Source organism: Triticum aestivum, chromosome 7D, assembly GCF_018294505.1.
Source record: "Triticum aestivum cultivar Chinese Spring chromosome 7D, IWGSC CS RefSeq v2.1, whole genome shotgun sequence".
Lineage (NCBI taxonomy): Eukaryota > Viridiplantae > Streptophyta > Magnoliopsida > Poales > Poaceae > Triticum > Triticum aestivum.
This window is the reverse complement of record NC_057814.1, coordinates 549,943,137-549,965,976: the sequence shown is the minus strand read 5'-3', so window position 1 is coordinate 549,965,976 and position 22,840 is coordinate 549,943,137. Positions and strand designations below refer to the sequence as shown.

Below are 22,840 nucleotides of genomic sequence, written 5' to 3'. Positions count from 1 at the left end.
TTTTGAATTTTGGTCAAATCTGGTCAAACTATGGTCAAACAATGGTCAAACTAATTATTCAAGAAATATTAGTGTTACTAAATAATTATTTCAGTTTTTTTGAATTTTGGTCAAACTGTGGTCAAACTGTGCTCAAACTATGGTCAAACTATTTATTCAAGAAATATTAGTGTTACTAAAAAATTATTGTTTTTTTAGAACAATAGTTTCAAACTCAAACAGTGAAATGTGTGACTTCATGCTCAAGCTAAATTTCTGAGGGTTAATAGGATTGACATCTTATTATTGTCAGGAAAACAACAAGTGCAGACTTGAAAACGAGGGAGAATAGAACCCGGAAGTTAAGCGTGCTCAGGCTAGAGTAGTGAGAGGATGGGTGACCGTTCGGGAAGTTAGATGATTTGGAATGATGAGGGGTGATTATAGATTAGAGGTTAAATTGAGCAGTGATGATGGGTGATTAGAGATTAGAGGTTAAAATAATTCAGAAATTTGAAAATAAAAAAAATTCAAAAAAATTCAAAAAAATCATAAAAATTCCTTTAGTACCGGTTGGTGTTACCAACCGGGACTAAAAAGGTGGACCTCCAGACAGCGGCCACGTGGAGGGCCTTTAGTCCCGGTTCGTGTAAGAATCGGGACTAAAGGGGGAGGCTTTAGTAACCTTTTTCTACTAGTGTATACTGTGTCGACCTGGGAGGGAGCAGCCTGCTACTGCTTGGCCTGCTCCGGCAGATAATAGACTTGCTCTTTCGGTGGACGGTCCTTATTCACCGACGGACGAAGCTGCGTCAGCAGGTATGATTCTGCGTCGTAATGATGGCAGTGTGGTGTTTGCCGCTTACCTATTTTTAATTGCAATGATGCTTTGGAGGCGGAGATTCACGCACTGATGCAGGGCATGGCTTTGGCAATCCAACACTTAGAGGGTTCTATTGTTGTTCAATCCGACTCTTCTGAAGCATTGTCATGTCTTTTCGATTCTAGACTAAGCAGGTCAGCGTATGGGCACTTAGTTGCAGAGATAAAAGCACACATGCTTATCCGGGAGTTTGTTCCCCAGAAGCTTACAAGAGAGCAAAATAGGGTACCAGATCGTTTGACATTATATAGTCGTGATGAGCGGGCCACAGCTGTGTGGCTTGGTCAAGGACCTTCTTGTATAGAGCAATTACTGCCTCTAAATTATAGCCCTATCAATATGGAATAAAACTCCCTTTTACCTCGCAAAAAAAGAGAGAAATATTAAAAACCTGTGTTCTGTAGGAATTGAACCCAAGTCATCTGGGTTAGAAATCGGCATCCAAAACAATACAGTACAAAGTGATTCTTGTACAAAAATGCAGCCTAATTTATATATCCACATAGAATCATGTGAAATATGTATGTATAATTAGTGGATTTCAGAGAATATTTAAAAGTGAATCATTTGCGGCTAGACAGCGCCGTGGTCAATTGCCGAGCTGCGTCGCAGTGATTGGCAAGTCACAGAAGACAAACCAGGAGGGAAGGGAACGCTATAATCTAGCAACAAACAGCGCAACAGTCAGCGCAACAGAAGGAAAGAAATCGCGTGGTTGGAAAACGATCGCGTGGGATCTTCGGTGTTTTTTTCTTTCCTGATTCTACGTGAATAACTACAATTTGTGCTGCATATTCTTTTTCACTCCAACGCCCTTAGGTGAAGAAGAACCCAACAAATTTACAAATAAATCCTTCTAAAAATAGCTAATTCATGATCGGTCAAAGGAACGATGACATGACATCCACATGGTCTGTTTCCCCCCTCTCGGGCCGGTTTTGGCCTTATTTGATCAAATTAACGAGTTTGTGGACGAAATACAATTGTTTGGTCTTATTTGATCAAATTAACGAGTTTGCGGATGAAATAGAATTGGTTGGTCTTATTTCCCCTCTCGGGCCACCGGTCCATAAACTCAAGCCGATTGCACATTTTAGGCTAATAGTGTTCGTTGTCCTTGAAGCATGCGCCACACAGCCGACTGATCATTATGAAGAAACTGAGAAAAGGACACGACGCTCCATACAATTTGTTCATTGAAGTTGGCAGCATTACTCAAACATTGACGTTCCATCAAAGAGACTGTGAGAGCGAAGGACATGTTGCAACTTTTCCTTGTTATAGAAAAATGATACGATGATGCAGGAGCGGTGAACAGAAGTACTCCGGGCGGATGTGTTACTTCTAGGTCCAAATAGTAGGAAAAAACTGAGAAGCAAAAGGGGAAATTTGCGGTACGTCCGAGTCGACCCTAACTCACACGATAACTGCATAAGTAAGAGAGAAAAGATTTGCATTGACTTAAATAGAATGAACAGGGTAAAAAAAACCCGTCATGACGATGAAAAGAAGACTGACGTCGCTCCGCACTTCTGGCCCCCAACATGCACGAGTTAACAGCGACCTAGGGTAACAGGCTGCTGGGCCAAACCCGGCCAGAAGTACGTCACGACCGCTTTTTGCCTCGGCAGGCCGGCATAGCTAGTGCTAGCCTTGCGTCGTCGGCGATACAATGGTTCCTCGTTTCGCTATTTAGGCCGCGAAGTGGCTACCGAAACGAGCGGTGTGGTAAATAGTAGCACGCAGCGTCGTCAACCGAGCGGTGTGCTCGTTTTCGGCCCACGGGTGGCTAAGCGCGCCCTCGTCTTCGCGTCTTCGGCCCACCGGCTGGTTCTCCAAAAAAGCGGAACGGTTTTTTTTTTTTAAATAGGGAACAAGCGGAACGGATTTCGCATAAGGAGCACTGCGCGAATGAGGTTTCGAACCAGGGAATGAACATGCTGAAGCCGTACGCAACTGAACAACTGAGCCAGCTACCGCTAATGTAATCTCACTGCCTCCTAGTGACCAATGGCGTTGCTACGTGAACTCATCTTCCCCGACGTGCATGCATAAGCTCATGTTCACGGCATGCACATTGCTCGGCTGTCTACTAGTATATTGATTATTATTATTTTTGCAACGAACTTGGGGAGCTTTATTGCATAGTTAACATATGATTACAATCTGTCCGTAGGCTGCTAAGGAGAAAGGATGGACAACCCTCCAGCCAACAGTCTGAAACCAATAAGGAACAGGCCCGTTTGGCACATAGGTCCGCCATAGTATTAGCATCCCTCGGGACATATCTAACAGAAAAAGAGATAAAACTTGAAGACTTCTCCCCAATATCATCTAGAATAGGCGCAACAATTGACCTTGAACTGTCACGCGACGATGAGAGGTTGACAACCTCTAAACAGTCAACTTCCATCAGCACATGTGAGAAACCACGCAGCTGAGCGAAGATGACTCTCTCCCGTAGAGCTAAGGCCTCCGCAATGAGGGGGTCTGTCACCCCCGGGAAAGGCTTACTCCATACTCCCATGAACGATAGGTGAGATCGAGCTATCGCACCCCCTCCCGCACACCGAGCCTCGTTGTTGATAGCACCGTCCGTGTTGATCTTGATCCACCCCACATCCGGCGTGCGCCACTGAGCTCCTGGCACACCACGAGTAGGCTTCGGCACCTCAAGCATAATAAGATCATCGCGAACTGTTTTTACCGCCTGCACCGGATCATATGACACCTTGTCATGAGTCCAGCGATTTCGATCAGACCATATCACATGCATAACAGTAATAAAACGAACTATTCCATCAATCCCTCTCTTCCTTCTAACATGGTATTAGCCTAACCGATCCAACCCTAGCCGTCGCCCACCGCTTCTGCACCGCGCGCCGCCCCCGGGGCGGTCGGCCTCCATGACTGCCGCCGGGGGCCGCGTCACCCGTACTTAGGGTTCATCCGCCGGTCGTGTTGATTGATCGGCTGCCCTAGAAAGTCTTTTTTCCGATCTGTTAATTGGGGTTTTCTCTCTCGTCGATCACTTGATCGGTGTTCTTTTTGGTTTTCCGATCTATAGATCGGTTTGCGTCTCCCACCCCGTCGACATCTTCGCGCGCCTCTACTTCAACCTCGGCTGAGAGTACATCGGTCACCGCCTCGTCGTCCCACGCGCCTCCACGATTTGTGCGACCACGACGCGGTTGGCCAGACTCTTCGTCTCCGTCCGCGTCCAGGCTGGCATCTGTGCCATGCTCAAGTGCATAGCTAGTTGCATGCATCGATGCAATGTCCTGGATGAGGACGTTTTGGACGTCACGAGCAGGATCCAATCTGCATGCGTTGTGCGCAGGTCCGGCTGCTTGCACGTGCCGCTTGTATGCCTGCGGCCTGTACAATGCGTCCTTGCATGTTCGTGCTCCTGCCAGGCTGCCACGTATGAGCCGCGTGACCACGTCGTGGATACCTCGTCATGGTTTGCGTTCACAGGATGCAGATCGTCATCGAGTGCCCGCACATATTACCGATCGAGCAACGAGCTGTAGTTGCGTGCGCCCCATCGGACTGCAGCGTCACCGACCCATGGTTTTTCCCCGGCTGCAACGATCCGCGCGCTGCCGCTGCGTTGCCCCTTCGAGCCGTAGTGCCGCAGCCCGCGGTCTACAGCTGCCTCGACGCCGTCTGCTCCAGGTCGTTCTCGTGGCTGCACCGACCCTCGCGCTGCCGCTGCGTCGCCCCGTCGAGCCGTAGGGAGCGTGACACGTGGTTCATGCCGTCGTCCCGTGGTTCTTTCCGCGCCTGCACCGACCCGCGCGCTGCCGCTGCGTCGCCCTTTCGGGCCGTAGTGGCGCGGCCCGCGGTCAATCGCCGCTCCGAGGCCGTCCCTGAGGCCGCTCGAGGCCGTCCCCGAGGCCGCACCGACCCTCGTGCTGCCACTGCGTCGCCCCGTCGGACCGTAGCGAGCGTGGCACGCGGTCCCTGCAACCGCCCTGAGGTCTTCCCCGCCGTCACCCCGACCCGCGCCCTGCCGCTGCGTCGCCCCTTCGGGCCGTAGCGTCGCGGCGCGCGGTCCACTTCGCCATCCCCGCGCGTCGACCTCTCATGGGTGCTCATAGATGTCGTCGACTGCATGAGCTCCGGCCTGCTGGCCACAGTCGTCGGCCGCCACATGCCGCACAATGTGATATTGATTCCTTCCATGTATTGTTGTATGTATATGCACTGATTCGTTCCAATAGTATGAGTAAAGAAAAAAAATCGGCCACCCTGTTCGCTCATGAACACGTCACCGTGTACCTCCAACGCCGAGGGTGATGCACCGCAACTTCGTCGAAAGAGACCCGTCCGGAAGCGCGGTACGCAAGCAATCCGACGGGTGCTTTTCAGGACCCGAAACCCTATGCGCCTGGGAGGGACCCTGCCTGGACGCGCGGCGGCTATGGGCTGCCCTAGGTCGGTTCGCCCGCCCCTAGAGCCTCGAGGATCGCTGCCCTTCAACATGAAGAACGAACGAATAACGAGAGAGAAAGAACCAGGGATAGATGTAAAACTAGGGTAAAAAATAGATGGGTTTTGCGATTGTGTGCTGTTGTTCAATCGGCCGTCACCCCTTAGGTATATAAGAGGCGGCTGGACTTCCCGTAAAAGGAAAAGGCTTGGATTCACGTCCAAAACCCTAGTCAAATTCGTATTGGTTTTATCCGAACTTTTCAAAACTGTTCGGTTTAAACTGACTGGACCTTGCGGTAAAAAGTAGATGGGTTTTGCGATTGTGTGTTGTTGTTCAATCGGCCGTCACCCCTTAGGTATATAAGAGGCGGCCGGACTTCCTGTGAAAGGAAAAGGCTTGGATTCACGTCCAAAACCCTAGTCAAATTCGTATTGGTTTTATCCGAACTTTTCAAAACTGTTTCTGTTTAAACTGACTGGACCTTGCGGGTAATTTTTGAGGTGGTAAACAACCTCGGATGGAAACTAGGCCAAAAGCAATTTTGACCGTTTCGACGAGACGAACAACTTTCATGTTGAATGTTTTTTGATCAGAGGTCATCTTGAGGGTCAAATCGTTTGCACAAAATAGGCTATTATTCGCGCTACCCATTAGACAGGGTGTCTGGTGAGGCGCGCCACTTTTAGCTCGTGATAGGGCTGTATTCGGATGGCTGTAACTTTTGCATACGAACTCGGATTGGAGCGATTTTGAAAAAATCGACCGTTTCGACGAGACGAAGAACTTTGCAGTTGTAACTTTTCCCATCCGATGTCATCTTGATAGGGTTTTATGCCATGCAAAAATCTGGTGTCAACACATGCCCCCCTGTTTTTCGGCAAAACTTGCGCGCCGAAAATAACTTGCAATACGTTGGTCTAAGGACGATGTCAACACTCCATCGGCCATTTATGTGCGCTTAGGACGATAATTTCTATATTGTCCATGTTTATGCTTAGGGCGATAATTTTATATCGGCCATTGATTTTAACTTCTTGTTCACATCATACCTTGTAACCGATTACCACCAATCGGCTTTAAAGAGATGGGAATGAACCCGTTCCTTGTAGCACTAAGGAAATCAAACTCCGAGAGGTCACGCCCTGTTAAGCAAGTAACATCAGGATGATTCCAATCCACCGATGCATCGGCCAAAGCAACACAAGCCGAATTATCCGCGTGAATGACTTCTACCTCATCATCGACCCATTGTATTAAGAATTGATGCATGGTAGATGGCACACATTGGTTAGCATGAACCCAATCGCGGCCTAATATAACATTATAGTTACCTTGCACCTCGGCGATGAAGAATGTGGTGGCCAAAGTTTTACTTCCCACGGTGAGTTCCATGCACATCACACCTTTGGCCTCTGTCTTTTCTTTACCCTCAAATCCATTAAGTACCATATTGGTCTTCATTAATGCATCATCATCTAACCCCAACTTCTTGAAGACCGAGTAGGGCATAAGATTTACCACGGCACCACCATCAACGAGCATCCTAGCAACCGGCGATCCGTTAATATGACCTTTGAGGTACAACGGCTTCAAGTGTTTCACCGGTTCTTTTGGCTTCTCTAAGATAGCATGCTTAGGACCAAAATCCAGTTGGGCTACCTCCCTTCTTCACCTATAGCACGAAACTCGGCAGGTAAGTAATATACCATATTAATATCCATACCTTCCGGAACCGGCGTAGATTCATAATCCACCATCTCATCTTCATCTCCCAGTGTGTATATTGGGCTTAAATATTCCTCAATTGAAGGGGATGTTTCAGGTGGTGTGGACGATGTAATAGGGGTCGCATCATCCTCTTTTGATGGTGAAGGTGTTGCTGGAGCTAATGTAGAAGCATATGTGTTTTGTTTTTGTTTAGGCCTCCACACTTGTTTTGTGAGTGCCATGGGTCAAATTTCACTTAACAATTCGTCCCTTTGCCTCTCCTCTTTGTGCTCTACCTTCTCATGGTTCCTCATGCGTTGTAATTTCCTTTTCATGGTCTTGGTTAAACCGGGAGGACACCACTTAGGTTGAGTATATTTGGGATCCTTTGATTTGGTCTTGCTTGTGCTCGCCTCATGATCACTTACCATGGAACCCTACTGAACAATAATAATATCACCATTAGAAGTAGCCAGATTACCAACAACCGGCTTTTCGATCTCCTTTTGCTTGTCGCATTCTGAAATTTCCGCATTAGATGACTTAACACGCCATACTTTTTTGTTGGCCTTACTTGGAGAAATTTTTGTTGGCCGATTAGCACCATAGCTCAAACGGCCTTGTGTGGGATAATAAAGCCTCTCGCGAGCAGGCCTTCTAGGTGCTGCCCACCCCATATGAAAAGCATAAGGAGCGATTGGGGGCTGCCCCCATCCTCCACTGAAGCCTCTCATGTAATATGGCGCATAGGAGGGTTGTGACATCCATGGTGTCGGTGCCCATGACCCATATGGCCTTGCATATCGTCGAAACTCTTGCTCCGGAGGCAATCTTGAACGCTTTGAATGTGATGACCGATTAGAGCTAGAACCGGCCGCTTGACTTGCATATTTGGATAGCAACATATCAAAAGTTGGCCTGATTCGCTTGCGCTTAGCTTCACTCTTTTCCCACTTGCCAACTTCTGAATTCTTGGGCTTGATAAATTTAACATGAGTATCTTCTTGCTTGTGGTTGCCCCCCGAGTGAAGGATTTTTTATGGTGATCTTAATACTTCTTTGCCATCGGGTTGCTTATCAAGCACAACCTCTCGTGCCAAGACTTTGTCGCCCTCCTTGCTTTTCCTGGGTTCACCAATAACAACATTATCTTTATTAGCAGATTCGGCTATGCTAGGCCGAATCAACATTTTCTTTCCCTCCAAGTCCATGGTGTTTATCGGGAAGGGTTGTTTATCAACTTGCATCTCAGCAAAATTCAATCTTCCGTCATTAATGGCCGATTGTATCTGTCGTCGAAAAACATTGCAATCGTTAGTAGAATGAGAAAATGAATTATGATATTTGCAATAAGCACGCCATTTCATCTCCTCAAACGGCGGTATGGTGTGTGATATTCTAATCATCTCATCTTGCAAGAGAGCATCAAATATTTTATCACACTTTGATATATCAAAAGTAAACCTCATCTCCTCATCACGATTCTTGCGTATCGGCTTAAGAGCATTGCACATATAGGGTTTGGCCTTCGAGGACCAAACAAATTCAGTAGTATAGACATCAACCTCATCGTCCGAATTATCATCATTGTGTTTAACCATATGCATTCTAGGACGATCGGTTGTAGACCTATGGATCTCTTTACTTCAACTCTCTTGGGCCAAAGCTTTTTGTAAGACTTGATTAATGCTCAAAAACTCATAACTTTCTAGCCTCTCTTTAATGTGAGTTTTCAAACCATTAAGAACAAGATCCGCCAAGTCTCTCTCAGTTATCATTAAGCTATAACATCGGTGTTTTAAATCTCTAAATCTCTTGACATAATCGGTGACCGATTCATCATGTTTCTGCCTAACCAATGTAAGATGTGACAACTTTAGCTCATTATCGCCGCTATAAAAGTGATCATGAGACTTTTGCTCTAATTGTGACCATAAGAGAATTGAGCCATGTGGTAAAGCAGCAAACCATGAAAATGCGGTACCAGTTAAAGATAATGAAAATAAACGCACTTTCAATTCTTCTATGGAACCTGCTTCACTCAACTGCGCTAGATACTGACTCGCATGCTCCCAAGTTGTTTTCATACCCTCACCACTAAATTTAACAAAATCAGGAACCTTATAACCTTGAGGGTAAGAAATTGCATCGAAGTGTTCAGGATAAGGCTTTTGGTACACACGACTCTTTACTTTCGGCTCGTTTCCAAAAGTTTCTAGAAACATCTTATGCAAATCCTCCCTTAATTTAGCTAAAACTGGATCCGAGGTAGATGAAGATGTTTGTGGAAATGACATAGGAGCAACCTGAGTACTAGCTATTGGTGCAACTTGTGGGATGGGCACCGAACCATAATTCGGCGGAAGACCAAACATGCTTGCGCCTATGGGTGGTGTGACAAAGTGATTCGGCGTTGACGCCAAATTGGGCACACTCATAATAGGATTAGGATATGCAGGTGCAGCCACAAGCTGGTTGGTTTGACTAGGGTAAAAATTCAACGGCATACTATATTGTTGTTGTATAGGAGGTGCCAATGAAATAGGTAAAGTTAGACTAGGGTTTTCAGATACACCAACAGTACCACTAGATGACGCACGCATATTTTTCTTAGCATTAGTATTTGCCATAAAAGAATTGTACGTCATCACATTACCCTTACTAACATGACTTTCAATCACAGCCACTTGCTCTGGAGAAAAAACTTTACTCACAGTGATTACATCTTGTTCGTCAATGAGGGGAGGAAAATTGACGTTCCCAACCGAAGTGATGTTGCCTTGACGGTCCTTCTTGAAACTTGCAAGAAACGCCTCCAAATCTTCCTCCTCGTGCTTCTTCTTGAGCGCTTCAAAAGCCTCTTCACGCTGCTTCTTGCGTGTTTCATAGGCTTGACGATGTTCGTCCGATAGTTTATCAAGATTGGGCTTAATGATGTTATCGGCGTCAACTTCAGAGGGCTTGGGGAGATTAGACATGGTTGATGATGATTCTCGATCTTTCTTTCCCAGCGGAGTCGCCAAAAAGTGTGTTCGCGCACGAACACGTCACCGTATACCTCCAACGCTGAGGGTGATGCACCGCAGCTCACGTCGAAGGAGACCCGTCCGGAAGCGCGGTACGCAAGCAATCCGGCGGGTGCTTTTCAGGACCCGAAACCCCACGCGCCCGGGAGGGACCCCGTCTAGACGCGCGGCGGCTATGGGCTGCCCTAGGTCGGTTCGCCCGCCCCTAGAGCCTCGAGGATCGCTGCCCTTCAACACGAAGAACGAACGAAGAACGAGAGAGAAAGAACCAGGGAGAGATGTAAAACTAGGGTAAAAACTAGATGGGTTTTGCGATTATGTGTTGTTGTTCAATCGACCGTCGCCCCTTAGGTATATAAGAGGAGGCTAGACTTCCCGTGCAAGGAAAAGGTTTGGATTCACGTCCAAAAACCTAGGCAAATTTGGATTGGTTTTATCCGAACTTTCCAAAACTGTTCGGTTTAAATTGACTGAACCTTGCTGATAAATTTTGAGGTGGTAAATGACCTCGGATGGAAACGAGCCCAAAAGAAATCTTGACCGTTTCGACGAGAAAAACAACTTTCATGTTGAATGTTTTTTTTATCAGAGGTCATCTTGAGGGTCAAATCGCTCGTGCAAAACAGGCTATTATTCGCGCTACCCATCAGACAGGGTGTCTGGTGGGGCGCGTCACTTTTGACTCGTGATAGGGTTGTATTCGGATGGCTGTAACTTTTGCATACGAACTCTTATTGGGACGATTTTTATATCAAAATCGACCGTTTCGACGAGACGAAGAACTTTGCAGTTGTAACTTTCCCCATCCGATCCGATGTCATCTTGATAGGGTTTTGTGCCATGCAAAAATCTGGTGTCAACACACCCCAGGCTTTTTTGTCAAGCTCCGCCACTGCTAGTGACCTCAATTGATAATTTCACGTAGTATAATTCTGACACGTATACATAACCAAGTTGAGTTCCCCTAAAAAAACAAGTTGAGATGTGTACTAAAGGTAGCAGGTTCACCAATCGATGCTCCTCATGGTATGAAACTTCAAAAAAAAAAAATCTTCCACCAACCAACAACCGACATGTAGCTACGGTTCCTCTGCCTCCCGTTGGCGCCGCCCCCGGTCCGTCTAGTCTCCGTTGCCCCTAAACCATTAGGACACGATGGATCTCGGCCCTTGTCGACGAGATGACTTTGTTTTTAGATGGTTCTTTCCATTTTGTTAGGGTTTCTGTCCTGCTCAGGAAGGCGGCGATGGCTCCTTGAAGATGGAATGATTTTCCCCGCCTAGGCTCCATTTCGGTGGTGCGTCTGGCATCGTCTGAAGACGTGTGGAGGTGTCTCTCCGAAATATCTCACATGATTCGTTCCGTGATTGTCTTTGGTGGATCTACTCAGATCTGGTCTTCATTCTACCTGTCTTCATGTTGGATCCTTTCAATCTATGCATCTTTTCATCGATGGTTGTTGCTGTTCTGGTGCGCTGGTCCTATGAGGCATTAGCATGACAAACCAAAATGTTAACTAGAGGCAGTTTCCTTTCTGATGAAGTCAAATACACAGCGATAAAATCAACAACAAAATATGCTTGGTATTGCCATTGATTTCATGAAATCAATAGTGAAACAACTCCATGCAAGGTTGGCACATTAGGTACTGGAGGCCTCCCCGCCAATACTCTGGCGACCGGGGGGGGGGGGGGGGGGGGTCTACATCAACTTTGCTGCTTCTCCGATGAGTAGTCCTCACATGACCTACGGGTCCATAGTAGTAGCTAGATGTCTCTCTCTTTGATCTTCGATACAATGTTCTCTTCGGAGTTCTATTCGATATAATCTTTTACGCTGCGTTTATTGGAATCCGATGAATTGTAAGTTTATAGTCAGATTGTTCATTGAAAGTAACTGGGTTATTTCTAAATTTTATTATATGTGATTTGTTAGCTTTGCATTTCTCTCCGATCTATACGTTTAATTTGGCCAACTAGATTTATTTATCTTCAGTGGAAGAGGTGCCTTGTAGCAGTGGCGGATTTAGGATCTGAAGTTACCCGGGGCGAATTTAAAAAAAAATGAATCAAGGCAACGTTGTAGTAAGAAATGTCAGACGAAAGTCACCAGACTAAGTCCAAGGTCAAGTCAATCATTCACAGAGTTCCATATTCAGCTCCTTTCTATGAATCATAGAGAATATATACTGTGTTGTACTAAGAATATCAGATCAAAATCGCCAAACATATTCAAGATGAGGTTAATCATACACATTGAGTAATTATGAGAAAAACATGAGCAGATCAAACAGGATTGAGCCAGGTACAGACCTGTTTCCGTGCACCAACATCATTGGTTCCATCTCCACGGTTCATTGTCATCCTCCCAACGGTCTTAAATGTTATTAGTACAGATTCTTTCTGTTCTTAAGCAACACGTGCAAAAACCTGAAACAACGACACTTACAGTTACAGGAGCCCTCAAGCATGCAAATGAGGACCTTCTTATTTTGAGAAGAAATGTAATAATTTCTCACTTACCTTCAGATGAGAGATGACTTGAAGAACAGCCTCAGTCCTTTGTAGCATTTCAAAGCAGTCCCACTAATGCAAAGATCGTGCGATTCTGATAATTCTTTAACCTCCACAGATGTACAAAAATAATAACGCAAGCCATTAGAAATGTCACCAAACAAGATGCTATGTTTACATAGTTCTCATGATAACAAAGTTTGAAGTCATAAAAGACATAGTTACATAGCACCCATTTATATGTGTAGTGGGACGAGATGATGTTTGGAATGCACGTGCTAATCATTTGGAAGTGCCTTTTCTTATTCTATAGAAGATGGAATTCCTTGGGTCTAATTTAGGACTTTCCGATCTATTTTATTTTACCTAATTCTATTCTATCTACGGTCCAGGGGCTTGTACCGAAACAAAACAGTCCTTTTCTTTTTCTGATCATAGAGAAGCCGTATGAAGCTAAGGTTTCATGTACAATTTTGAAATAGCGGTCAGGAAAACACCCTTGGCCCAGAGGCAATTAATTAAGACTAATGAGCAACAATCATCGGAGGAAATACGGGGTTTGGAGCTGGACTGGGCAGGGCTGGTCGTAGCCCAAGTCCTAGTTCACCAAGCGGATTTACTGAGCAAGAACAGCACTATGTACAGATACTAGAAACAGTGCACCCTGAATGGCTATGATTGTCAGGTAAGTAGTAGTGAAACATGTTATTAACCAGAACTCACTGTAAACTGCCGACCAGGTTTTGGTCCATTCCTCAGACACAACATTTCGACAAACTTTATTCAAGCACTTGCAATAAGCCTGCTAGTTAGAAAGCAGACTCGACCAAGCCACCTTCACTGAGATCAACCCAAACTCAGTCTTTATCTCTCGAGTAGCAAGCCCATGCGTGTCCGCCGTGAAGGAACAACGGTGCTCCGCTGAGCAGGATGGCTCCGAGGCAACCTCGAACTTCAAATCCATAGTGGAACCATCCACCACAGCAACCACAGACCTCTTTAAGCCACGTGACTCGCCAATGGCGCCATCGAAAAGCCGGATTTCCTTTTTATAACCACCAATGAAACACCGGAGACGCAGATTGAAACTGTTCTGCACCTCTGATATGACAACTTCCACATTCGCCAGGACCGCATCATGGATACGTGCTAAAACTAAGTCAACCGTGCCGCAATCGCCATGGATGCGTTTTCTGAATGCACGATTCCATGTGCCCTGCAGGTCGCTTAGTGCTGATACACCATCAATCAGCTGGTGATCATCATCTTCTACTTTGCCTGCCTTGATCCTCATGTCATATTCCAGTAGAATAGTGGAATACATATCTATCCCTCGCTTAGGGCCAACCATGTTGACGAGAGAACCCTACAAAATCATCATTGTTTAGTTGCTCTTCATATCAAAGTAGGAAACAGCTGAAGCTAAATATACTTCTCTTTGGCTGTTTTACTTGCAATAGCATTTACTTAAGCAATAGTTTACAATTGATGACCAAGATCTTTGTCATGTGTCAAACTGACTGGTTACATAGTGCACAACAGTGTTCGGGAGGGAAAATTGGTCCCCGGTATTTATTTGATATTATTTGAATCACAAATATTTACATAAGCCTGTTGAAATGACATGTTATGGTGTGATTATTCATGCTATGCATCTTCATATGCCTGTAAACAAAAGATGTGTGGTGTGCAGTGGAACCATGTACTACAGCAAACAAAGAGCCCAAACTATTCTGCTGATTTTGTTTGGAACAATTGATACTCAGTTCCATTATTTAGAAGCTTCTCGTAATAAATCATCATTTCACAACTTGGTACAGTAGTGGCTTATACAACCAAAATTACCATTCTGCTACTTCTGGACATATTAATCGCATAGACACATTTTTAATGATGCAACAGAAATTAAGTGTTTGTTCTATGTATGCGCTAGGTTTGGCCTTACAATGTGAAAAGAAGAATTTCCATACCGCATAAACCATTCCCTGGGGTGGTTTTGCCCACGTTGCAACATCCACTTAATGTGAGAACTTCCCCAGTGGGTGATTTATACCGTATGGAATACTTCATGCGGCCAAATGCCTAGTATTATACTTGAGGGGGTTAAGTAGACTTATTCCATGAAATAATTGCAGGTAAGTAAGGATTCGCACCTGCTCCACGATGATGGGATCGTCCCTGCTTATATTGACAACGTAATTAAGCAATGGATCCAGACCATCCCGCACTACTATGTATCCATACAACTCTACTGAGCCAACACCCACAGTAAGTTCAGCCAGCTTTACTGAGAAAAATTGTAACACACGATTGGGTTCATGCCGCGTGCATTTTCCATTGCGGATGACACAATCTGTCGGATCTGCCAACCGAGCTTCATAAAAAAAACAAGTTATATCGCAATGGAAATCAATACATACAGGAAACAATACTCACCATACAAAAAGTAAACATGCCACCTAGGATTCCATGGCCCTATTGGAAGTTTTCCTTTTCATCTAAGTGGAAATTATCGATGTTCTCTCTACTAGGAATTTTACTCCCTAAGGTTTTTGTTTTAGGAAACCCAAAGTAAAAGTGGGTAATTTGGTAACCCCCTAAACTATGTATTGGTTAAGTTTACCCCAAGAATTACGCAAAACAAGTCATTACAACCCTTGATGAAAATATTCTTTACTTTTGCTTTCTAGAAGTCCTCTTGTAAGTTATTTTTTTATTCTGATAGTAGATAACATCATTACCCTATATAATAAAAAAACATAAGTTTCCATGGCTTGGATAGGTTGAGCAACTAGACCTATTTTGACGGAGGGAGTACCTGCTAAGAAACGAACGTTTATGTACATGTTTCCATAGCATAGGGCATGATGCCAACATATAGGATAAAAATCATTATGGAGTGAACTGAAACCATTCTACTTGCAGAGATGAACCAAACTAGTTCAGGCAGGTATCTGGACAATTTCCTCTAATTCGTTTGCAAAACCAAACAAATGCAACACCTGAGTGCTAATGCATCGGAATTTAACTTGTAAAAGTAAACAAAGCAAAGAAAAATAGGCACAAGATTTCAGCAGAGAATATATCAGTTGACCCCATAGCTTGAAAAAGATGCTCATAAAAAATTAAAATAACATATGTAAAGAGAGATTGATCACTAACTCTCATTACGGTCGGCAACATGATACTCCACTTTCCAGCACTGAGCGCCCCTGAACAAAGAACGATCACGGTGTCTGCTTTCTGGAAGTATTTCCATGGGAATCACACGACCTTTTTTGTCAGCCCTCTTTCTATCCTTGGTTGTGCTCCTAGTTGCTTCACAACCATAGATGTCCCCAAGTTTTCCCAATGCATCATGTTTGCCAGCTACAACATCTATAACCTCCAAGGTTGTGCCACCGTTTTCCATGCCTTGGCTGATGGCAGAGTGATCGTTGGCAGAAGAGATGGGCAATCCCTTGCCTGGCTCACCAGACTCGTCAGCTTTGAATCCACCGGTGCTGGCCATGCTCCGAAATTCAGGAGGAAATCTATCGGCAAAGAGCATATAAAAAAGCAATTTCAGCATCCGACACATTTTTGTACGTATTCTTTTTTGGTTCCTTTTTTCTGGGATACCCAAAGTTGAACATACCGGGAAACACGACGGGCAGCTGGATCGGGGGCCAGCATGAGAGGGGGAACTCGTCATGCAAGCGCTGGTGGCGACCGGCAAGGTGGAGCAGAGGCCATGAAAGAGAGAAGAGATCGCGAGGTAGAGGAGAGGCGGCGCATTCGGTCATGAGAGGTGTCGACGCCAGGTCGTCGGAGGAGACGAAGAATCGGGCGGAGAATTGGCATCTCAGCGCGCGGCGGCGGCGGCAGAGACGCGGTGAGAATGGGGAGAGAATCATAGGATTTTCTCATAGGAAAAAAAGACCCGGTCTCATAGGATTTTCTTTCCGGCCCGTGGCTTCGCGGGTGAGATGAGATCAGGGTCGACGGCCTCGATCGATGGCGTGGCATCCACCATCGAGGGAGATGCCAGTTTTTGAGCTGGAGCAACGGCCCCCGCGTCGTCCGGGCCTGCTGCATCGTCGCGCTCCACATACTCCGCTCCTGCTTGTCCGCCACCGCCCACCGCCTGGATGCAAACCCTCCACTCGATTCTTCCTCTCCTGACCCAATGCGCCGCCTCTCCTCCACCTCGCGACCTCTCCTCTCGTCCATGGCCTCTGCTCCGCCTCGCCATTGCTGGCCGCCACGAGCGCTTGCACGACGAGCTTTGCCGCTCATGGTGGCTCACAGTCTAGCCGCCCCTCATGTTTCCAGGTATGTTTAATTTTCTTTATCCTATGTGCGCGCCCTTTATCGAAATGGTCTTTCACCCCGCTTTATATATAAAGCACCAACCACCAACAAACGGATCCGATACAAACCACGACACACGACACGAGAACCACACTCTACCAGGGCCAGATATATAGGGTGCCAAAGGGCTACAACAACACCACATTGACAGACTCGACGTAGACAACAAGAGAAGACAGTCACTACGAAGCCGCCGGCGCCCTTCCGATGAGATCACGAAGAGGTGAAGTTGAGAATCGTCGACACCGTGCATACCAAGACGGTGCCTTCAGGAAGGGCACGATACCGTAGCGCCGCCACCGCCCGATCCATGGATCGGATTTTCATCCGGAGCACGACGAAGGGAGGGAGCAACCACAACAGAGACTTCAGGAAGATGACGACGCCCACAGACGCCGCCTCCGTCGGTCTGGCCTAAACCAGACAAGGTTTTCACCCCGGTAAGCATACTCCGCCTTCGTTAGGACGACGAAACGCCTACCACCACACCGCCCACGCGGCCATGGCGGCTAGCCGCCCACACCTGAGTCGCGGCCTCAGCCCACGAGCACCGCGGCTCCCACCACCTGGGCCGCCGCCCAAGAAACAAGACGCTTGAAAGGTCCTCCATGGCTGTAGGCGATGAGCCGACCGGCAAGCACCGACCACCGACAGAGCCGCCAGCGACAGGAACGGCCAAATCGATCAGGGAGCGACCAGGTCGGAGAAGAGGCGAGGCGGGAGCGGACTACGTCAACGTCCGGCACCCCTACCGGTGACGGGTGGCCCGACCGCATCGGCGCCACCCATCTCTCCAAACGTCACCCGTGACGACCAACCCGGACTCCCAGCCTGGATCAGCACCTGGCCCAAACCAGCCACCCTCTCAACGGCGCGAGGAGCCGGACCGGCCACAACCTGCATCCACGAGAGAGACCAACAGCATCCCCAAGGGCCGCACGCAGACGAGCCGACGCCGGAGAGCCCAGCCGCCGCTGCGCCACGACCTGTACACTACCATGAGCTGAACCACGCCGACGCAACACCGCCGCCATGAGCCGACCCATGCCACCACCATGGGCTCCCACCACGCTGTGGCCGCCCAAATCCACCGAGGACCACCGCAGCACCGGAAGCAGCAGCTGGCCGCGCGCCACCGCGGTCCACGCCCCGCGCCACAACCACGCCCGGTCGTGGCCAGCCCCCGCACCGCCAGCCAGAGGAGAGCCTTCAGATCCAGATCAATTTGGGCCTCCGCCGCTGCCAAGCCCGCACCGCCGCCTCTCCCACCACCGCAACCCCGACAACCACCGCACGTAGCCCACCACGCCGGGGCAGCAGCCACCTTCACCGCCGTGCCCCACGAAGCACTGCGTCCCCGACCGGCGAGGTCGTCCCGCGCCGCCCACCACCGTTCGGGAAGGAGAGGAGGCCCCGCCGCCGCTGCGGCCGGCTGGGCTTTGCCCGCCAGCGAGTGCGGCGGCGGCGAGGAGAGACGAGGAGGGGAGGGGGCTAGGACCGGCGGCGGCGAGGGTTTCCCCCCGGCGCTCGCGGGAGCGACGCGGGGGGTTGGGGGGACAGAGAGATCTTAGTTCTGTGCGCGCCCTTTATAGTTAGTTGCCACAGTTTTGGATCTGGATCCTGACCAGATTGCCTTCTTATGCTCTTTGGTGATAGATTATTTCCTCATGGATCTCGGGGCATGGCCAGCACCAGCGGATTCAAAGGCGGCGAATCTGCTAAACCAGACGCGCGATCGCTCATCTCTTCTACCAAGGATCAGCCTGCCATCAGCCAAGGCATGAAAGACGTGGAGACGATTGGCACAACCTTGGAGGTTACAGATGCTACAGCCGGCAAACACGACGCATTTGCGAAAACTGTGGACATCTCTGGTTGTGAGGAAAACGGAAGGAGTTCAACCAACAAGGATACAAAGAGGGCATCGGTAGCAAGCGATGGCCAAGAAGATGATGTACTCTCCATGGGAATGTTGCCAAAAAGCACACACCGTGATCGTTCGCTATACAGACCTAATCATTCGTGGAAAAGGGACTATAATGTTGCGGACCGTAATGAGAGTAAGCGATCAATCTCTCTTTACCTATTTCGATTTGTTACGATCACCTTTTTCAAGCAATAAAGTCAACCGATGCGTTCTATGTTGAAATCTTGTGGCTAATTTTCTATGCATCGGCATTCAGCCTCCTCCCCCGCCCCCGCGCGCACACCCCATGAGCAAGTTTCTTTTCCAGTAGAATGAGTTCAGTTCAGTGCATAAACATTCATTTTTAGCACATATTTTGTACCATGAGTGGTGAAATAGGTTTAGTTGCTCCCAACTATGCAAGATGGAAAATTATGATTTATTACTATTATATAGGGTATGATGTTATCTACCATCAGAATAAAAAAATCTACTTGCAAGGGGGCTTCTAGAAGGTGAAACAAAAGAATATTTTTCAACAAGGGTTAAAATGACTTGTTTTAGTAATTATTGGGGTATACTTAACCAATAAATAGTTTAGGGGGTTATGAAATAAAATCTGGGAGAGTAAAATGGACCTTTATTTATTGATGTAATGAGACGCTAGCCGCTTTTTCTTTGGGTTTCTAGACAAAAACCTTTGAGGGATTAAAATTCCTACTAAAAGGAACATCGATAATCCACTTGGAAGAAAATGAAAACTTCCAATAGGGCCATGGAATCCTCTAGTGACACGCATACTTTTTGTATGACGACTATTGTTTCATGTATTGTTTTTCATTACAATTTAACTTATTTCTTTTACTTTTTTTGTGAAGCTCGGCTAGCAGAACCCACAGATTGTGACATCCGCAACGGAAAATGCATTCGGCATATACCTAATCGCGTATTACAAATTTTGTCATTAAAGTTGGCTAAACTTACTGTGGATCCTGGCCCAGTAGAGTTGTATGGATACATAGCAGTGCGGGATTATATGGATACATTGCTTAATTATGTTGTCAATATAAGCAGGGATGATCCCATCACCGTGAAGCAGGTGCAAATCCTTACTTACATGTGATTATTTCAAGCAATAAGTCTACTTAACCCCCTCAAGTATAAAACAAGGTATTTGTTCGCTTGAAGCATTCCATATGGTTTAAAGTACCCACTGGGGGAGTTCTCACATTAGGTGGATGTTGCAGTGTGGGCGAAACCATCCGAGGGAATGATTTATACGGTATGGAATAAGGGGGGTGTGGGGTGGGGGTCAAGTACCTGATTTATGTCAAATCTAATCATTTCACATTGTAAGGCCAAACCTAGTGTATGCATGGAACAACAAGCACTCAAGTCTTGTGAGTTATCTATACACACGTAGCAGAATGGTAGTTTGGATTGTATAGGCCACCATTATATTGCACCAAGTTTTTTGTGGAAAGGTGATTTACTATGAGAAACTTATAAATTATGGAACTGAGTGAGTATATCATGTATTCCAAACAAAATCAAATAGAATAGTTTGCGCTCTTGGTTGCTGCTTAACACACCAGCATGAATCATTGCATCACTATAATTCATTTTGTTTTCTCTTCCCATTTCTACATGCTTATGTAAAAATTGGGATTCAAACACTGTTGTGCAACATGTACGTAAGCAATCAGTTTGATATGTGGCAGAGATGTTGGTCAGCAATTGTAAACTATCACAAAATTAATGTTGTTCCAAGTAAAACAGCTTAGAGAAGTACACCATCTGTTCCTAAATGTAAGATGTGCGGGGCCTACTGAAGCTTAAAAAAAGGCATAGGCAAGAGACTGCTGGGGGCGAGCGGCTCCCCTAGGGTTTTCCCGCGCCGCCGTCGGCTCCCCAGCCGCGCGTCGCCGCCGCCGCGGCCTGCCCCCGCCGCCGCTTGCCCTCCCCCGCTCCCCCACCCCACCTCCCCCCTCCCTCCCCTGTAACCCCCACGTCGCCTCCCCGAGCGGGGCTACCGGGGGCCTCGACCTGTCTCCCCTCCGCGCCCTCCTCGCTCCTCCCTTCCCCCACCGCCGGGCCTTGCCCGCGTAGTGCTGCTGGCGGCGGCGGGCCTGTCCTTCCCCGCGCGCTGACCCTCCTGCTCGGGCAGTGGTGGCCGGCGGCGGTGCCCTTCGGCCGACGACGGTGTGGCAAGGCGGCGGCGGTACTGCATGCCACGGTGGCCCTCGACACGCCGGCACGGCCGTTGGTCGTGGGGCGGCACAGTGGCGCTGTTGGCCGGCGGCGCCCACCGAGCCCAAATCTGGACCCGTTTGGGCCCTGTCTGGGTTGGGTCGGGCCGGTGGCACGGCGCTCGACGGCGTCGCTTCCTGGTGGCAGTGGCGAGGCGGCGGCAGTCTAGGGGCGGCGAGTACTTTGTTGGTCGGCGTGTTGCAGGTCCGGACCCACGTGGGTCCAGCCGGGCCGTAGGGCCCGACAAGTCATCGTCGCCGCGTCCGGTCGGCTTCGCTCTTGCGATGGAGGCTGTTCCCTCCCACCGGTCGAGTAGTGCCCGCTCTCGTGGGCGTTGTCTCCTTTCCCTCTCCAGGCCTCGTGTTGGCAGCTCCAGAGAGATGGCGAGGGTGGTCCGGTAACCGTGGTGGCACACGCTGATGGGCGGCTGCGTGGGTGGTGCACTACGAAGTGTCTGGAGTGGTGGTGGTGGTTGTGGATCGGGAGAAATCCCTGTCGGCCTGTCGGCACCGATGCGATGACGCCTGCGGGCGCCATCGGACCTTCCTGAGGGGCATCGGGTATATCCCTTCCCCACTATCCCTCGCGTACCGGGGGCAACAGCGGCGGCATCGTCGCATTCCTTCTTGAAAGTGTGCGCGGCGCTTCGGGATGCTGGGAACGTGGTGGTACTTCTTTGAAGGGTGCAGCGGTTGCCGGTCTTCCTTTCTTCGTTGATCTGCCGGTGTCGGCATTTATTTCTCTTTTTTTTTTGGGCTTTTATGTGCTGCAGCCCCAGCAAGCTGGATGTATCGGGTGTTTGCTTTATAATATAAAGCGGGGGAAAACCCTTTATCTTAATGTAAGATGTGCCTTGGTAGTTCAATTTGAATTGCTAAGACGCCTTAGATTTAGAAACAGACGTAGTATAAAGCTTTAGGTGTTTCTTACTTCCATATGAAGAGCTACTAAACAGTAACCATTTTTATAGGGCTCTCTCATCGACATGGCTGGCCCTAAGCGAGGGATGAATATGCTTTCCACTATTCTAGTGGAATTTGACATGAGGATCAAGGTAGGCAAGGAAGAAAGGGATGACTGCCAGCTGATCAAGGTAGGCAAGGATCAAGGCGGGCACGCATGGGCTTGATACTCGAGAGATGAAGACTGAATTCGGGTTGATCTCAGTGAAGGTGACTTGGTCGACTCTGCTTTCCGTCTAGTAGGCTTATTGCAGCGGTTGAATGAAGTTTGTCGAAAAGTTGTGTCTGAGGAATGGGCCAAGAGCCGGTCAACAGTCTAGAGTGAGTCGTACGTGGACACTGTTGAACTGTTTAGGGTATCTTTACATGTTTCACTACTATTACCTGACAATCCTAGCCATTTGGGGTACACTGGTCCTGATATATGTATCTAGTGCTCTTTTTGCTTAGCAAATCTGCTTGGTGAACTAGGGCTAGGAGGAACCTGCCCTGTCCGTTCCAGCTCTAATCCTAGTCTGAATCCTAATCCTCTCTAGTTGGACGTACTGATGCTTTTTTTCGTCTCTTAAACTCACAGTTGATTTCCTTTTATAAAAAGAAATATGTGTCCAGTGCTTAATTTTTATTGGGAAAGATGGTGCTTACATTTTGTGAGGCGTACAGAGTTGCCTTGGATACAATGAAGAACCTATCCACCCTCCAAGAGTTGCCTTGGGTGTGCATAGGGGATTTTAATGAGGTCCTGAAGCATGATGAGCACGATGGCATTGGCTCGAGGAGTCAGGCACAAATCTAGGGCTTTGGAGATGCTATTGATATTTGC

The 22,840-nt window shown here is 47.7% G+C and overlaps 2 protein-coding genes across 2 annotated transcripts; one reads left to right on the top strand and one right to left on the bottom strand.

The window, feature by feature from the left end:
* Nucleotides 1–12,344: 12,344 nt before the first annotated feature.
* Nucleotides 12,345–16,496, bottom strand: LOC123168561 (uncharacterized). Its single transcript, XM_044586451.1, has 5 exons — nucleotides 16,184–16,496; nucleotides 15,709–16,079; nucleotides 14,700–14,920; nucleotides 12,556–13,912; nucleotides 12,345–12,462 (listed from the first exon to the last, which is right to left on the bottom strand). Exons 1-4 carry the CDS (start codon nucleotides 16,219–16,221, stop codon nucleotides 13,352–13,354), a joined length of 1,191 nt encoding a protein of 396 aa, XP_044442386.1. The 5' UTR covers nucleotides 16,222–16,496; the 3' UTR covers nucleotides 12,345–12,462; nucleotides 12,556–13,351.
* A 100-nt stretch (nucleotides 16,497–16,596) lies between these two features.
* Nucleotides 16,597–22,532, top strand: LOC123169254 (uncharacterized). The gene is made up of 4 exons (XM_044587088.1): nucleotides 16,597–16,860; nucleotides 18,556–18,959; nucleotides 19,684–19,904; nucleotides 22,026–22,532. Exons 1-4 carry the CDS (start codon nucleotides 16,715–16,717, stop codon nucleotides 22,182–22,184), a joined length of 930 nt encoding a protein of 309 aa, XP_044443023.1. The 5' UTR covers nucleotides 16,597–16,714; the 3' UTR covers nucleotides 22,185–22,532.
* Nucleotides 22,533–22,840: the final 308 nt, after the last annotated feature.

Excerpts from the sequence above, each read along its gene's own strand:
- LOC123168561 (XM_044586451.1), bottom strand. The coding sequence starts at position 16,221 with ATGCTGGCCCCCGATCCAGCTGCCCGTCGTGTTTCCCG. Across the intron at positions 16,080-16,183 it reads GCTGCCCGTCGTGTTTCCCG|ATTTCCTCCTGAATTTCGGA; the intron begins GTATGTTCAACT and ends CTTTGCCGATAG. Across the intron at positions 13,913-14,699 it reads ATCCCATCATCGTGGAGCAG|GGTTCTCTCGTCAACATGGT; the intron begins GTGCGAATCCTT and ends ATGATTTTGTAG.
- LOC123169254 (XM_044587088.1), top strand. The coding sequence starts at position 16,715 with ATGCGCCGCCTCTCCTCCACCTCGCGACCTCTCCTCTCGTCCATGGCC. Across the intron at positions 18,960-19,683 it reads TGTTGCGGACCGTAATGAGA|CTCGGCTAGCAGAACCCACA; the intron begins GTAAGCGATCAA and ends TTTTTTGTGAAG. Across the intron at positions 19,905-22,025 it reads ATCCCATCACCGTGAAGCAG|GGCTCTCTCATCGACATGGC; the intron begins GTGCAAATCCTT and ends CCATTTTTATAG.